Raw genomic sequence first — 18,388 nt, 5'->3', positions numbered from 1 at the left:
TAATATGCTTCAAACTATTACACAAAATAGAAATAGAAAGAACACTGCCAAAGGCATTCTATGAAGCCATAGTCATGCTGATATCTAAATCACACAAATACTAAACAAAGAAAGAATTTCAGACCAAGTTCTCTTATGAGCATTGATGCAAAAATACTCAATAAAATACTCCCAAACTGAATCCAAAAATAACATCAAACACATCATTCACCATGAACAAGTAGGTTTCATTCCAGAGATGTAGGGATGGTTCAATATATAAAAATACATCAATGTCATCCACCATATAAACAAACTGAAAGGAAAAAAATCACATGATTGCCTCATTAGATGTTGAAAAAGCCTTTGACAAAATCCAACAACTCTTCATGTTAAAAGTCGTAGAGAGATCAGGGTACAAGATGTATACCTAAGCAAAATAAAAGCAATATATAGCAAGCCAATAGCCAACATCAAATTAAATTGAGAGAAACTTAAAACAATTCCATGAAAATCAGGGACAAGACAAGGCTGCCCACTCTGATCTATTCAATATAGTACTTGAAGTTCCAGCTGGAGTAATAAGACAACAAAAGGAAACGAAGGGAATACAAATCGGAAAGAAGTGAAAGCACCATGACTTGTGAATGACATGATAGTATTATAAGCTACCCCAAAATTCATACCAGAGAACTCCTACAGCTGATAAACACTTTTAGCAAAGTGGCTAAATAGAAAATTAACTCAGAAAAATCAGTATAAAAATCCTTTATACAAATGAAAAATGGGCAGAGAAAAAAATTAGGGAAACAACACCCTTTTCTGTAGCCACAAATAATATAAAATATCTTAGTGTATCTCTACCAGAACAAGTGAAAGACCTATATGACAAGAACTTTAAGTCTCTACAGAAGGAAACTGAGGAAGAAATCAAAAGATGGAAAGATCTCCCATGCTCATGCATAGGTAGAATTAACATAGTGAAAATGGCCATCTTACCAAAAGCATCAAAATTCCAACACAATTTTTTATAGACCTCGAAAGAGAAATTCTCAATCTCATATGGAAAAAAACCCTAAAAGATCCAGGATAGTGAAAACAATTCTCAACAATAAAAGAACTTCTGGAGGAATCACCATCCCTGACCACGACCTGTACTACAGAGCAATAGTGATATTGGTACAGAGACAGACAAGTCAAACAATAGAATAGAATCAAAGAACCAGAAATAAACCTACACACCTATTAACAGTTTATCTTTAACAAAGAAGCCAAAACTATACAGTGAAAAAAGAAAGCATCTTCAATAAATGGTGCTAGTCTAACTGGTAGTCTGCATGTAGAAGATTGCAAATTGATCCATACTTATCACTTTGCACAAAACTCAAGTCTAAGTGGATCAAGGACCTCAACGTAAAACCAGATATACTGAATCTAATAGAAGAGAAAGTGGGAAATAGCCTTGAACATATTGGCAGAAGGGAAATTTTTCTGAACAGAACACTTATGGCTCAGGCACTAAGATCAATTGATTAATTGCACATCATGAAACTGTAAAGCTTCTAAGGCAAAGAACCTTGTCTATAGGACAGAACGGCAACCTATAGATTGGGAAAAAATATTCATTAACCCTACATCAAATAGAGGGCTAATATCCAAAGTATATAAAGAACTCAAAAAATGAGACTCCAAACGACCAAATAACACAAAAGTGGGGTACCAGGTAAACAGAGAACTGTCAACAGAGGAATCTCAAGTGTTCAAGAAACAATAAAAGAAATGTTCATGGGCACCAGGAATGAAGAGTGCTTTATTCTAGAACTAAAGTTACAGATGACTGTGAATCATGGGTGCTGGGAACTGAACCCAAGTCCTGTGTTAGAGCAACAGGTCCTCTTAACCACTTAGCCATCTCTCTAACACTCTTTAACTAGAATGATCATATTCTATTGTGGTTCCTGTATAATGTTTTGTGTAATGTAGGGACATTCTGTAACCAACCTTTTGTGGAAAATGTGACATATTCTAATTTGACATGAATACAGATAACATTTAGTTTCAGATTGAGTATCTTATGACCAGAAATCATCTTGATATTGGCACCTGAAACAAAAACTTTAAAGTATTTAATTGGGCTTAAATATTCCATATAATAAAATGTTTATAGTACTAGAAAAAAGGAGAAATATTCAATAACCTTAGTCATCAAGGAAATTCACATCAAAACCACTGTGAGATTTCATCTTACACCCATCAGAATGGTTAAGAAAAAAATAAACCTCAAAAGACAGCATATTTTGGTGAGGATGTGGAGCAAGGGGAACACTCCTCCATTCCTGGTGGGAGTGCCAACTTGTACAACCACTTTGGAAATCAATTTAGCATTTTCTCATAAAACTGGGAATAATTCCACCTCAAGATCCATCTATACCATTCCTGGGCATATACCCAAAAGATGCCCCACTATACCACAGAGACACTTGCTCAACTATATTCAAAACTGGAAACCACCTAGATGCCCCTCAGTTGAAGAACAGATAAGAAAGAAAATATGGTATATCTATCCAGTCGAGTATTATTCAGCCAATAAAAACAAAGACGTTATGAATTTTGCACGCACATGGATGGAACTTTAGGATATCATCCTGAGTGAGGTAACCTAAACTCCTAAAAAAATGCATGGTATGTACTCATATGTAGATATTAGCTATAAAATACATGATATCTACACTCCACTCCACAGACCCAAAGAGGCTAAACAAGAAGGTCCAAGTGAGGATGCTTGAATCTCACTTAGAATGGGGAGTAAAATAGAGGTAGGATGCAGATGGAGAAAGAACTGGATGGGAGAGGGGAAAGGGAATGGAATAGGCATTGGTTCAGGATCAGAAGTGTGGAGAGACAGGGGAAATGGCCATATGGCTATGAGAATGAATGGAAATCCGCAGCTGGCAGGGATAGAAGGAGTAGGGGTCATGTTAACATCATGGTGGAGATCGAGGGTAGGGGAGGTTTCCAAGAATCAATCAGAGAGGCCTTAGCTGAGACTCACTGCAACGGGGATATGGAACTTGAAGAGTTTAGCCACCTCCTGTAGCTAGGCAGTCACCCCAGTAGGAGATAGGGAAACAAACCCACCCACAAAACTCTTCACCCAAAATTTATCCTGCCTACAAGAAACGCAGGGATGGTGATAGAACTGAGACTGAGTAAATGGCCAACTAATAACTGGCTCAATGAGAGACCCATCCTATGGACCAATCTCTGACACTAGTAATGATACTCTGATATGCATGGCCGTCCTCTGATAGGCTCCCGCTCAGCTAGGTTCCCCCCAGCAGCTGAGTCATACATTTGCAGAGATCCACATCCCAACATTGGATTGGACTCTCATGGAAGATTAGGGGAAGGATTGTAGGCCCTGAAGAAGATAGGAACTCCATAGGAAAACCAACGGAGTCACCTAACCTGGACCCTTGGGTTCTTGAACCACCAACGAAGAGCATATGCAGTTTGGTTCTAACCCCACTCCCACCCCCGCACATATGTAGCAGATTTGCAGCTTGATCTTTATGTGGATCCGGAACAACTGGAGTAGGGGCTATACCTAAAGCTGTTGCCTGTCTGCGGAATCTGCTCACCTAATGCAGCTGTTTTGTCTGGCTCAGTGGAGCAGGGCCTAACCCTGCAGATACTTGATGTGCCAGGGTGATGGGATACTCAGGGGAGGCCTCCACTATCTCAGAGGAGAAGGGGAGAGGGCCTGGAGGGAGGAACTTTAAGAGGGGGGACTTGGGGGGGCAGCAATTGGGATATAAATTGAATAAAAAAGAAAACATGTTCACAGGTTTGTGGTTTTTGTAGCTGGAACCTATAGAAGATCCTAGGGTCTCTGCCTTCATGAATGGGATGGTTTAACACCAAAGAGGTTATTTCATAAAAATCAAATATAAAGTAAATAAACCTTTATCTTTCATAAATTACATAGTCTGGGTCGGGCAGTGGTGGCGCACGCCTTTAATCCCAGCACTTGGGAGGCAGAGGCAGGTGGATTTCTGAGTTCGAGGCCAGCCTGGTCTACAAAGTGAGTTCCAGGACAGCCAGGGCTACACAGAGAAACCCTGTCTCGAAAAACCAAAAAAAACAAAAAACAAAAAAACATAGTCTGTTGATATACTCATATACATAACAACAAAATGAGCTAACCTGTGAAAATATAACAACACAGAAAATAAAATCTTGCTTTATGAGTGGACAAATATCAAATATTCCCATTTCTTTTACTTTCAATGGGTTAGAATACACTAAAGTCAATTCAAAATTCAAATGCATTGATTATCATTTATGTTCTCTCATGATTGAGACAATGTCTACTTTATTTCAGTGTGGAGTACAAAGTATGATGTATAAAAGGCATTCATTTATGAATATTGGAAATATAATTTAACTGTCTCAGGGATGTTCTAAAGTCCTTTGATACCTAGGGTTATTTTCCTGAACTTCAAATGCTTTACAATTATCTAGCAGGTTGGAGTATACAATTATAAACTTTTACCTCCTAATTCATACCTGAAAACACACACACACACACACACGTGTGTACTGAACTGAACATTTATATGAAATGTAGGTTGAAGCAGAAATTGTAATATATATGGATTTTTATTATAGCCACTTATATAACATCAATGCCGATGATATTTTGCCTTTGTACTTTGAAAATTCAACAAAATAGGGAGTTGGAGAGATGGATCAGCAGTTTATTCTTAGCTCCCACACTAGGTAGCTCACAACTGTAACTCTAGTTTTAGGGGATCTAATGCTCTCTTTTGGTCTCTTGGGGCAGCTGCATGCATATAGCACATATTCACACAGAAACACACACATATACACAAAAATAGATCTTAAAAAAATCTTCAAGGCAGTGGATATTTGCATAGCTCCTTGTTTTAAATCACATAGTCTTTCATCAGAGCATACTACATTTTATCTGGAAAGTATTTTGTACACAATACTTCATTTATTTCTTGCAAATATACCAGCGAGAGTGTCTTTTTTTTATTTCCCCCTTTAAGAAAATTGCAAATAAAGGCTAAGCAAGCTAAGTGTCTCAAGCAAAAATACAAGGCTGCCAAGTGACAGCATTAAAATCCTAGCACCTATGTTACCTGACATACATACAGATACTCTAAATCTAACAATATCACCTGAAGTCCATACAGATACAGTACATGTAACAAAAAATGCTATCAAGACTGATATCTTCATAATGAATGAGATACTATGAACAATTCAAAAATAATGTAAGTCATTTGAGAATTAGTGTTTTTTTTTTTTTTAATTCTAGGGAGTGATCATCGGGTTAGGGTCATATTCCTATTATTATTACTTTTTAAAGCATGAACTAATTTCAAGGAACTGGAATTTCAAAGGTAGTTATTACAACTGACTGGAAGTAGCAATGCATGATGGGTACTAATTATTTCTTAATGATCATTTTGATAATTTCCCAAGGAGATCAGGCATAATCAACAAACCCAAACTGGCACTATGTCTTGCATATTTCTGGGTTAATTTAAGCCTTTTCTGCAAGCTTAATTAGCTCTCAGATGAAGTAGACATCACTCTAAGAGAATAGTGGCTGACAGCATGTGCAAAACAAGACTGAACCTAACTTAGGACTGTTCCATATGCTAATTTGGAGAATGTGTTGAAAGGCAAGCACTTCAGGTAGAACAAGGGAACTCTGAGTGAGTATATATGTCAGAAGTATTCGGATTCTTGTGCTAGTTATTCCCAAGGCTAGGGAGGGGCACCACAGCACTCAGGGTACCTCATCAGAGAAGAGAGATGATACAGTGTGGCTCCTGGACCATTAACATCATGAAGAGCTCCTTAGTAGGCAAAACTCCAAAACTTTACTGCAGAAACATTGCAGGAAAATCTTTGGAAATTAAGCCCCCCCCAAATTTAAGCCTTGAAAGGCCCTGTGGCTACTTTCTGTACAGCGACACAGCATCACAAGATAACTCTCAAGCAGTCTGGAAGCCTCACAAACTTTCTGCAAGCTGTTTAGAATATCAGATCTCTGTGCTGCTTCAGTTATTTTGGTAATGTCTAATTGAAGGTGCCATGTTTTTCTTCCCCCTTCTCCACACATCTTTGTGGAAATAGTAAATGCATATCAAATTGAATTCAGCTACCTAAAGTTTGGTCAGCCAACAGCTTTTCTTTTCTGTCAATATCTGGCATCACAAAATTCTTCACTTAGAAATAAAAACAAACTTAAAAGCCAAAGCAGATCCAAACACCAGTGACTTGCATTGTTCTGCCTATTCTATCATCTAACTATGTCTTTCCTTTCCTCATTTTTATTATTTATTATTGGAGTGATTTGATATGATGATAAAGTCAGAGTTATCTCAATAACCAACCCCCTCAGCATCTGGAACAACTTGAGTCTATCTTAGTGCATTAAGCCTATGACATCCCAGGACATCACTGCCCCAAAGGAACTCTTGAATTGCATTGGTTATTTCTTTTGTCCCAGTTTAATGAACATGGTGTGCTTTCACTTATCAACAGACTATATTTTGCCAGGGTGAGTTTATGTGGAATGTGTATGCTTCGTTTCCAGAATGCCAGAATCCTCTTTTATCTTTTACGGCTCCTTCTCAGTTGTCTCTTTTCATAACAACCTTCATTGATCTCCTCCACACCATTAGTGTCTTCAGAGTTACAGCCTCAGCCTTCCTTCTTATATACCATGACTTGAACTCTTAAAGCCAGCTTTCATTCTATTCCAGTTACAAGCCCTTCACTTTTCCTTTCCCCTTCTTTCATCTGATTGGTTCCACCTATAAGCCATTGGTCTCCATCTGATGTATCTGGTATGTCTCACACCTCATGTGATTTTCTTTTTCCACTTTTTTGCTCACTCCTTTGCATCATTATGATAAGCTCTCTCTTGCCTCTCAGATCACAGCTGCAACTTCTCATAAAAAAGTATTAGCCTATTGATTTTCCTTTTTTTTTCTTTACTCAACAAAATTTATATTTACTAAAATTTATATTTAAATTTTACAAAGTCATACCTGACAAACTGACAACTTCTCTCTCCCAACTTCCAATATGAATAAGTGCCTTACTCTAACAACTTCTGCCTCTACTTATATTACTGTACATTTACAGTTACATATTTGTTTAAATTTTGTCTCCTTTCTCTTCCATCAGGTCTACCCTTCTCATGGCTGAATTTTAGAATCAGATGGGTTGTCTTTAAATGCTAATATGTGGGCTTTATCAGGACTAGGTGTGGAGCCCAGATGCCTGTGTTCATATGATGCTGACATAGTGTGAGCTGTCACATTAGCACTAGACTATAAAACCCCATAAGAAGGACAGGACACTTGTCTTGGCCTAGTACCTGTCCTAGATTATTCAAAACTACATTTTGCTTATGAAATAAGTACCACTGTTTTAACATGTCTTATTGTAGTTCTCTATATTCTTGCTCAAGTCACGATTCCTTCCTCTCTGGCTTGGCTTAAGCTAGTTCTTTTCCATACTCAGGCAACACAAAGTTCACTTCAGTATATTTCCCAAGACTTACTACAGCCTTCCTTCCTCAGGAAGTCTCCCTTGCTTTATGTCCTATAGCATGGTGTTTATTCACACTGTTTTGGGATGAAGCATGTATTTCTCATCCACAATCATTTGTGAATTACTCAAGAACTCAAGTCTTCTCCACTTCTTAGTATTGTACATTTTCCTTTATTTTAAAAATTTATTTGTTTTTTAGTAATCCATACAAATATATATTGGGTGTTGAACATATCCCATCACACCCTTCTACCTTTCCTTCATTAACCTCATTTGTTAGTCTCCTTTGTTCTCCTAGACATTTTTACTTATACTTTAATATCACATAAACACATAACTTTATGTTCTATATTTTAAATTTTGATTATTAGCTTTAGCATTAAGTTAGTTTTTTTCTAGATATAAGACTTAGGACCTCATTCTCTCCTTTTTTGGACAAGAACTTGATATGTAAATTAGGAGGCCTAGAACTCCCTATCTAGTTCCTGTTGACCTTGACCTTGTGACCCTGCTGAGAGCTGTGATTATAGACATATTCTTAATTATGTTTAAGATAATGATAAGAGCTGGGTGTGGTGACAAACACCTCTAATCCCAACACTTGAGAGGCACAGATAGGCAGATCTCTATGAGCTGCAGGGCAATCTGGTCTATATAGTAGCTTCCAGGGCAGTCAGGACTACATAATGAGACCCATTAATCTGTATAAAAAGACAAGCACAATATTTGGAAATAGTTACTATTTTTTTCATGGTGAATTTCATGACTGTCATTTATATGTTTCTATTTTAAGAAATAATGAACATTTAATACTTTTGTAGTCATCAAATTCACAATAAATATTTAAAAATTATCAATGATTATTTACTGGGAGCAAAATAGCTTGCTGATGGCAGAGACAAGGCAAAAGCATATGTCACATCTACATTTTATTCTTCATTTAAAATATTTAAATTTGATGGTGTATTGTAATTGGTAATTTAAATTTATACAAACAGGTTTTGAACTATCTACATACCTATTCTATGATCTATGCAATTGAACCTATATTATCTTGTTCCATTTGAATTCCAAGCATTCGTGTTTGTTTTGTAGAATTAAGTATATGTCATAGTGCTTTATAATATAGAAGTCACTCTAGACAGATTTTATTTAAAATACATTATTGACCTATGTCCAAATTCTTCCAATGCATTATTAACTATGCACTTGAAAATAGTATGCACTTACCTTTTTGCAGACAAAGTCACCAGGTAAATAAATAGTGGATTTCAATCTTAGCAGCAGGTCATAAATCATCTGTGTGTCACAGCCCTTAATAAGGAGAACAATAATTTTAGACACAGCCAAGCAATAAAGATAGCTAATAGACACCTGTCTTCATCTCCAATTGCTAAGTTACAGCAGTGTGGACTTGCCTTGACTTATACTGTATAGAAAAATGATAGCAATATTAAGATCTCAGAACTCCATAACGAAATATGTGTGGAGTGAGTTCTGTCTCTACTACCTATTATTATTCAATTGTGCTCTTATTCTTCTAAACTATATAATTATTATGAAGAAGTACTCATAAAGGAAACTTTACATGGTGCTTAATGACAGCTATTAGTGATTATGTTTAGGCATGCTTGGATTAACATAATTTAGATTATTTGATAAGCAGCTTTCTTTTGTAAAACATCACGAATAAAAAGTTTGATATTTCTTAACTCCTTAAACTTATGTGTGTTGTTCTTCTCCAACGTAATTGTTTTCTTCATAAAGGTAGGAAAATACACATAAAAGCAGTATCTTCAGTATTTAAAGCATTGGGTGGGAGAGTCTCCTTCAAAAAGTCATCTTTCAGTGACCACTTGTGTATTGGGTGACTATAAATACAACCTATTTGTCTCCCCCAAGCTTATACCCTCTATGATCTGTGACCTTTTTTACTTTCATTGAAGATAGATTCTAAGATCTTTTTCTCACACAATATATCCTGATCATACTTTCCCCTCTGTCCATTTCTCTCACTTCTTCCCTACCTCCCCTCCACTTTGGAACCATTCCCTTTCTGTCTCTCATTAGAAAGTAACAGATTTCTAAGAGATAACAACCAAACATGACAAAATAAAATACAATATGACAAAGGAAAGACTATCATATTGAGGTTAAACAAAACAACTCAACAAGGGAAGAGTCCTAAGAGCAGCCACAAGAGTCAGAGACCCAGTTGTTCTCAAAGTTGGGAATCTAATAAAAATACTCAGTTAATATCTATCTATCTATCTATCTATCTATCTATCTATCTATCTATCTATCTATCTGCAGAGTATCTGTTGCAGACTCCTGTAGATCCTATGCTTGCTGCTTCAGTCTTTCTGAGCTCACATGTGCCTTGCTTAGTTGATTCAGAGGGTCCTGTTCTCCTAGTGTCCTCTATATTTCCTAGCTCTTACATATTTTCTACCAATTTCACAGGATTCACTGAGCTCAGAGGGGAGAAATTTGATCCAAATCTCCCCCTTATACTCTGTATACATTCTGGCTATGGCTCTCTGCATCTGATCCCCTTTGCTGCTGAAGGAAGTTCTTTGATGATGACTGGATAAGGCAGTGATCTATGAGAATACCAGAATATCATTAGGAGTCATTTTATTGATTTTATTTTTCTTTACCTGACCAGTACTGTTTGGTTTTACCATAAGTCTCTGGAGTATTTAGTCTTTGGTTCTTGGTTACCCAAGCAGTGCTGGATATGGGTTCCTTCTTGCAGAATGGGACTTAAATCAAATCAAACATTGGTTGGCTATTCCCAAAAGTTCCAAGCATCGTTTCCCTAGCATACTTTGCAAACAGGAAAAATTGTAGGTCAAAGTTTTTGTGTCTGTGTTTGTGTAGGTTTCTCTTTAAGTAGCCTTCACAGTATCCTCCTGCACCAAAGAGACTAGAACCTAGGAGTGAAGCATCCATGAAGGTACCAGTTTGACGTCTCCATGTTCAGTGAGTTGTGTGGAGGTTGCCCTTGTTAATGGAGGTCTCACTGTCAGTTTCCTGAGAGAAACCCTTTGTTTTAACATCATCCTGGGTTGTTTGGGGTTTGCCATGGTACCCTCTTGGACCATAACTCAATTGAATGCAACCCAATACCTCCACTGGAAGCTTTGCTTTATTACAAGTGATGGCCAGTTGGGATACTGTATTCTCTATTACTAGGAGTCTTCATCAGGGTCACCTTCACAGATTCCAGGAAGTTTCCAGAGCACTAGGTTTTCACCCCCCCCCCATGCTTCCCAATTGCAGTCACATCTCCCTGTACTCTATCCTTCCATCCAATCCCCTCCTTCTCACACTGATCTCTCCCAATCCCATCCACAGTCATCCCCAGAACACCTCTAAGATCTCTTCAATTTCCTCTTCCCAGGGATAGTCATAAGACCCCCCCCCCATCTTGACCTAACCTCTCTGTATTTACAAATTGTAGTTCGATTATTACGTAATTAGTGGCTAATATCCACTTATGAGTGAACATATACGATATTTGTCCTTTGGTGTCTGGGTTAACTCACTCAGAATGATTTCTCTTTTTTTTTTTTTTTTTTTTGTAGCTCTACCCATTTGCTTGCAGATTTCATACAGTTATTTTTGTAAACATCTGAATAATACTACATTGTGTAAATGTACATTTTCTTTATCATTAATCTGTTGATGGACATCTAGGTCATTTCTAGTTTCTGGTTATTATAAATAAACCCACAGTTAACATGCAAGCAAGTATCTTTGTGGTAGGATGGAGCTTTGGGTATATGTTCAAGAGTGCTAAACTGGGTCTTGAGGGAAATCAATTCCCAATGTTCAGAGGGAATTCTATGTTGATTCCCATGGTATCTGTGTAAGTTTGCACTCCCAGCAGCAATGAAGGAGTGTTCCCCTTGCTCCACATCCTCATCAGCATGAACTGTCAATAGTGTTATTGATCTTTACCATTCTGACAACTGTAAATTAGAATTTCAAAGTAGTTTTGATTTGCTTTTCCCTGATGGATTTTGAGCATTAAAAAGATGTTTATAAGCTATTTGAGATTTCTGTGTTTCTAAACCTCATTTTAAATTCAATTATTGGGGGGGGTGTTGATATCTAATTTCTTGAGTTCTTTATATATTTTGGATATGAGCCCTCTGTTATATGAGGATTTGGTGAAAATATTTTCCCATTTTGTAGGCTACCACTTTTTCTGATTGATGGTATTCTTTGCCTTACAGAAGATTTTCAGTTTCATGAGGCCTATTGTTGCTCTTTGTGCCTTGAGCTACCAGTTTCCTGCTAAAAAAGTCATCTCCTATGCTATGTGTCTTCCTCACCTTCTCTTCTGTCAGGTTCAGTGACTGGTTTTATTTTGAGGTCTTTGATCCATCTGGACTTAAGTTTTGTGCAGGGTAAAAGATGTGGTTTTGTTTGTATTCTTCTACATGCTCATCATTCATTAGAGGAAAACCATTTGTTGAAGATGCTGTCTTCTAGCTTCTGCATAAAAAAAAAAATCAGGTGTTCATGTGGGTGTAGATTATGTCAGGGAACTTTATCTTATTCCATTAATCACCTCTCTGTTTTTATGCCAGTACATGTGGTTTTCATTACTATAGCTCTGTAGTACAACTTAAAATAAAGGATGTTGATACTTCCAGAAGGTTTTTTTAAAACTAACGTTCAGAATTGTTTCAGCTACTATTTTTTTTCCATGTGAAATTGAGAATTGTTCTTTAAATGTCTGTAAAGAACTGTGCTGTGGTTTTAATGGGGTTTTCACGGAATCTGTATTGCTTTTGATAGGATGGCCATTTTTACAATGTTAGTCCTACTGAGCCAAGAGCATGGGAGATCTCTCCATCTTCTGGTATCTTTTTCAGTTGTTTTCTTCAGTATTTGGGGATGTTGTCATATAGATCTTTCACTTTCCTGATTAGTTTTATCTCAAGATATTTTATATTTTATATTATTTGAAGCTATTGTTGTGAAAGGTGAGTATTATTTCCCTGATTTCTTTCTCAGTCTGTCTTTTGTACATAGATGAGCTACTGATGATTTTTATTTTTATTTTTATTTTTATTTATTTTTGTTAATCATGTATCCAGTCATTTTGCTAAAAGTGTTTATCAGCTGTAAGAATTCCTTGGTGGATTTTTGGGGAGTGGGAGTCACTTATGTACACTATCATGGCATCTGAAAATAATGACACTCTGACTTCTTCCTTTCTAATTTGTATCTCCTTGGTTTCTTCAGTTGATTTATTGCTCATGCTATATTTTCAAGTAATATATTGTTCTTGATTATTACTTTGATTTTTTTCTCTATTTAATTTGATGTTGACAATAGACTGGCGATAATTTTCCCTTATTATGCTTAGGTATGTCTCTTGTATCCCTAATCTCTCCAGGACTTTTTTCATGAAGGGGGTTGAATTTTGTCAAGGCCTTGACCATGTGATTTTTTTTCTTTCAGTTTGTTGACATGGTAGATTATACTTACTAATTTTTTTTTAATTGAACCATTTTTGCATCTCTGAGATGAAGCCTACTTGATTATGATGATGTTCTTTTAGATGTGTTCTTGGATTTTGTTTGGAAGGATTTTATTGAGTATTTTGTGTCTATGTTCACAAGGGAAATTTGGGAATGTTCCTTCTGTTTCTATTTTTTGTGGAATAGTTTGAGGAGTACTGCCATTAGTTCCTCTTCAAAATATGATGTAAATCTGCACTAAAACCATCTGGCCCTGGTTTTTTGTTTGTTTGTTTGATTGATTGATTGATTTTTTTTTTTTGATTGGGAGACTTTTTATGAAAGCTTTTAGTTCACTGGGGGTCATAAGTCTATTTAAATTGTTTGTGTAGTCTTTATTTAAGTTCAGTAAGTGGTCCTATCAAGAAAGTTATGTATATCTTTTTAGCCTTTTCAAGCATAACAAGCTTTAAAAATATGTCTTTGTGATTTTCTGTATTTTCTCAGTGACTTGCTATGTCTCCCTTTTTACTTCTGCTTTTGTTAATTTGGATATTCTCTCTCTACCTTTTAGTTAGTTTGGATAAGGGTTGGTTTATTTTGTTGATTTTTCTCATCAAAGAAGTAAAGAATTAATTCTTTGTTTCATTGATTCTTTGTATTGTTCTCTTTGTTTTTATTTCATTGATTTCAGCCCTCAGTTTGATTATTTCATGCTGACTACTCCTCTTGGGTATTTTTATTTCCTTTTGTTCTAGAGCTTTCAAGGTGTGCTATTTAACTGTTAGTATGAAATTCTTCCCTTACTTTTTCTATTCTTTTCTTTTTTAGGGGGTAGGCACATATTACTCTCCTCTTAGCACCACATTCTTTGTTTTTTACAAGTTTGGGAATGCTGTGTATTTATTTTCATTCAATTCTAGAAAGACTTTTTTCTTTATTTCTGTCTTGACCCAGTTTTTATTCAGTAGAGAGATGTTCAGTTTCCATGAGTTTGTAAACTTTTTGTTGTTTCTGATGCTGGTAAACCGATTTCCTCTGTGACAGTGATAGGATGCAGAAAGTTATTTCAATTTTCTTGTATCTGCGGAGACGTGATTTATATCTGTGTATGTGGTCAACTTTGGAAAAAGTTCTATGAGATTCTTGGAAGAAGGTATATTCTTTTGTGTCTGGAAGAAATGTTCTGTAAATATTTGTCTCATTCATTTGGCTTATAACATCTGTAGGTCCAATATTTCTGTTTAGATTTTTTTTTTGTCTAGATGACCGGTTCATTGGTGACACTGGGATATTGAAGTCTCATACTATCAGTGTGTGAGGATTAATAATTGGTTTAAACAATAGTAGTGTTCCTCTTGTAAAAGGACTTGGTTGCACTTATGTTTGGGGCATTGATGTTAAGAATCAATATGTTGTGGTTTCCATCTGAGCCAGGAGCTGATCCTGTGCTACAGTGCTTGGAACAGATCCTGTGCCACAGCTCTCCATACTCAAATACTGACCAGGAGGAAGCTGGTCTCCCAGGAGTACTGACATATATGTGAGCACAGGTAAGACCATCACTTCTGCTCAAATTCCTGGCCCAAGAGGGACCCACCGAGAGCCATCAAGACACAGGAACCAAGGAACAGCTAGGAATAGGATACTTCCAGTTTCTGTCTGTACCCCAGAACTGAGCCTGTGCCATAGCTCTCTATACCCAAATTCATATTGGAGAGAACTGGTCTCCCAGGAGTACTGACACACAGGCTTGCAGGAGGGACAAGCCAAAGTCAGAGACAGCAACACCAGTTAACACCAGAGATATCCAGATGGTGAGAGGCAAGGGCAAGAAAATAAGCAACAGAAACCAAGGCTACTAGGCATCATCAGAACACAAAACTCATGCCACAATGAGCCCTGGATATCCCAACACACCAGAAAAGCAAAATTCTGATTTAAAATCACATCTCATGATGAGGCTAGAGAACTTTAAGAAGGAAATAAATAACTCAGCTAAAGAAATACAGGAGAACACAAGTAAATAGGTAGAAGCCCTTAAAGAGGAAAGTAAAAAATCCCTTAAAGAATTACAGGAAAACACAACCAAACAGGTAAAAGAATTGAACAAACTATCTAAGATCTAAAAATGGAAATAGAAACAATAAAGAAATCACAAAGAACAACCCTGGAGATAGAAAACCTAGGAAAGAGATCAGGAGCTATAGACACAAGCATCACCAACAGAATACAAGAGATAGAAGAGAGAATCTCAGGTGCAGAAGATACCATAGAAAACATTGACACAACAGTCAAAGAAAATGCACAAAGTCCCTAGCCCAAAAAATCCAGAAAATCCAGGACACAATGAGAAGACCAAATAGTTCTGGAAGAGAGTGAAGATTCCCAACTTAAAGGGCCAGTAAATATCTTCAACAAAATTATAGAAAAAAACTACCCTAACCTAAAGAAAGAAATGACCATGAAATAACAAGAAGCCTACAGAACTCCAAATAGACTGGACCAGAAAAGAAATTCTTCCTCTCACATAATAATCAAAACACCAAATGCACAAAACAAATAAAGAATATTAAAAGCAGTAAGGGAAACAGGTCATGTAACATATAAAGGCAGACCTATCAGAATTATGCCGACTCCTCACCAGAGACTAAAGAAGCCCGAAGATCCTGGGCAGATGTCATACAGACCCTAAGAGAACACAAATACAAGCCCAGGCTACTATACCCAGCCAATCTCTCAATTAACATAGATGGATAGACCAAGATATTCCACAACAAAAACAAATTCACACAATATCTTCCTACAAATCCAGCCCTACAAAGGATAATAGATGGATAGCTCCAACACAAGGAGGGAAACTACACCCTAGAAAAAGCAAGAAAGTAATCTTCTTTCAACAAATGCAAAAGAAGATAGCCACACAAACATAATTCCACTTCTAAAAACAAAAATAACAGGAAGCAATAATCCCCTTTTATTCAATATCTCTTAACATCAATGGACTCAATTCCCCAATAAAAAGACTTAGTCTAACAGACTGTTTCCATAAACAGGACCCAACATTTTGCTGCTTACAGGAAACCCACCTTAGTGTCAAAGACAGACACTACCTCAGATTGAAAGGCTGGAAAACAATTTTACAAGAAAATGGTGCCAAGAAACAAGCAGGGGTAGCTATTCTTGTTTGTTTGTTTGTTTGGTTGGTTTTCTTGTTTGTTTGGGGTTTTTTTGTTTTTTGTTTTTGTTTTTTTTTGTTTTTTTTTGTTTTTTCGAGGCAGGGTTTCTCTGTATAGCTTTGACAGTCCTGGAACTTGCTCTGTAGACCAGGCTGGTCTTGAACTCAGAAATCCAACTGCCTCTGCCTCCCAAGTGCTGGGATTAAAGGCGTGCACCACCAGTGCCCGACCTGGAGTAGCTATTCTAATATTGAGTAAAATCGACTGTCAACCAAAAAAAAGTTATAAGAAAAGATAAGGAAGGACACTTCATACTCATCAAAGGAAAAATGTACCAAGAAGAACTTTCAATTCTGAAGATCTATGCTCCAAATGCAGGGGCAGCCACGTTCATAAAAGAAACTATACTAAAGCTCAAAGCACACATTGCACCTCACACAATAATAGTGGTAGACCTCAACACTCCACTCTCAGCAATGGACAGATCATAAAAGCAGAAACTAAACAGAGACACAGTGAAATCAATAGAAGTTATGGAACAAATGGACTTAACAGATAACTGTACAACATTTCAACCTAAAACAAAAGAATAGATCTTCTCAGCACTTCATGGAACCTTCTCCAAAATTGATCATATAATTGGTCATAAGCAGGCATTAACAAATACAAAAAGATTGAAACAATCCTATGCATTCTGTCAGATCAGCATGGACTAAGGCTGGCCTTCAATAACAACAAAAAACAGAAAGCTCACATACACATGGAAGCTGAACAACACTCTACTCAATGATAACTTGGTCAAGGAAGAAGTAAAGAAAAAATTAAAGAATTTTAAGAGTTTAATGAAAATGAAGACACAACATACCCAAACTTATGGGACACAATGAAAGCAGTGCTAAGAGGAAAATTCATGGCTCTGAGTGCCTCCAAAAAGAAACTGGAGAGAGCATACACTAGCAGCTTAACAGTATACCTGAAAGCTCTTGAACAAAAAGAAGCAAATAGACCCAAGAGGAGTAGATTACAAGAAATAATCAAAATCAGGGCTGAAATCAACTAAGTAAAAACAAAAAGAACTATACACAGAATCAACCAAACCAGTGGCTGATTCTTTGAGAAAATCAACAAAGTAGATAAACCTTTAGCCAGACTAACCAAAAGGCACAGAGACAATATTCAAATTAACAAAGATCAGAACTAAAAAGGGAGATATAACAACAGAAAGTTAGGAAATTAAAAAATCCTCAGATCCTACTACAAAAACCTATACTGAACAAAACTGGAAACTCTGGATGAAATGGGTAATTTTCTAGACAGAAACCAGGTGCCAAAGTTAAATCAGGATCAGATAAACTGTCTAAACAGTCCCATATCCCCTAAAGAAATAGAAGCAGTCATTAATAGTCTCCCAACCAAAAAGGCCCAGGACCATATGGGTTTAGTGCAAAATTTTATCAGATCTTCAAAGAAGACCTAATAGCAATACTCTTCCAACTATTCCACAAAGTAGAAACAGAAAGAACACTAACCAATTCGTTCTATGAAGCCACAATTACACTGATACTGAAACCACATGAAGACCCAACAAAGAAAGAGAACTTCAGACTAACTACCTTTATGAATATTGATGCAAAAATACTCACTAAATTCTCACAAACTGAATCCAAGTACACATCATAATGTTTATTCACCATGATCAAGTAGACTTCATCCCAGGGATGCAGGGATTGTCAGTATATGAAAAATACATCAACAAAATCTACTACATAAACAAACTCAAATTCAAAGAACACACCATCATTTCACTAGATGCTAAAAAAGCATTTAACATCCCTTCATGTTAAAAGTCTTGATCAGGAATTCAAGGCCCATACCTAAACATAGTAAAAGTAATATACAGCAAATCAGCAGCCAACATCAAACTAAATGTAGAAAAACTTGAAGTAATCCCACTAATATCAGGGACTACACAAAGCTGCCCACTCTCTCTGTATCTATTCAGTATAGTACTTTAAGTCCTAGGTAGAGCAATTAGACAACAAAAGGAGGTCAAATGGATACAAATTGAAATCAAGAAGTCAAAGTATCACTATTGCAGATGATATGATGGTATACATAAGTGACCCCTAAAATTCTACCAGAGAACTC

General features: G+C 36.6%; 1 protein-coding gene across 1 annotated transcript in view; it reads right to left on the bottom strand.

Moving 5' to 3' along the window:
* Positions 1-18,388, bottom strand: part of Cngb3 (cyclic nucleotide gated channel beta 3) — a 229,774-nt gene that overhangs the window by 40,054 nt on the left and 171,332 nt on the right. The window contains exon 14 of the mRNA NM_013927.2: positions 8,812-8,895. Within this exon, the coding sequence (NP_038955.1) occupies positions 8,812-8,895 (84 nt within the window). The remainder of the gene's footprint in view (positions 1-8,811; positions 8,896-18,388) is intronic.

The sequence above is a fragment of the Mus musculus genome, chromosome 4 (assembly GCF_000001635.26).
Source record: "Mus musculus strain C57BL/6J chromosome 4, GRCm38.p6 C57BL/6J".
Lineage (NCBI taxonomy): Eukaryota > Metazoa > Chordata > Mammalia > Rodentia > Muridae > Mus > Mus musculus.
This window is presented reverse-complemented; position numbering and strand designations above follow the sequence as displayed.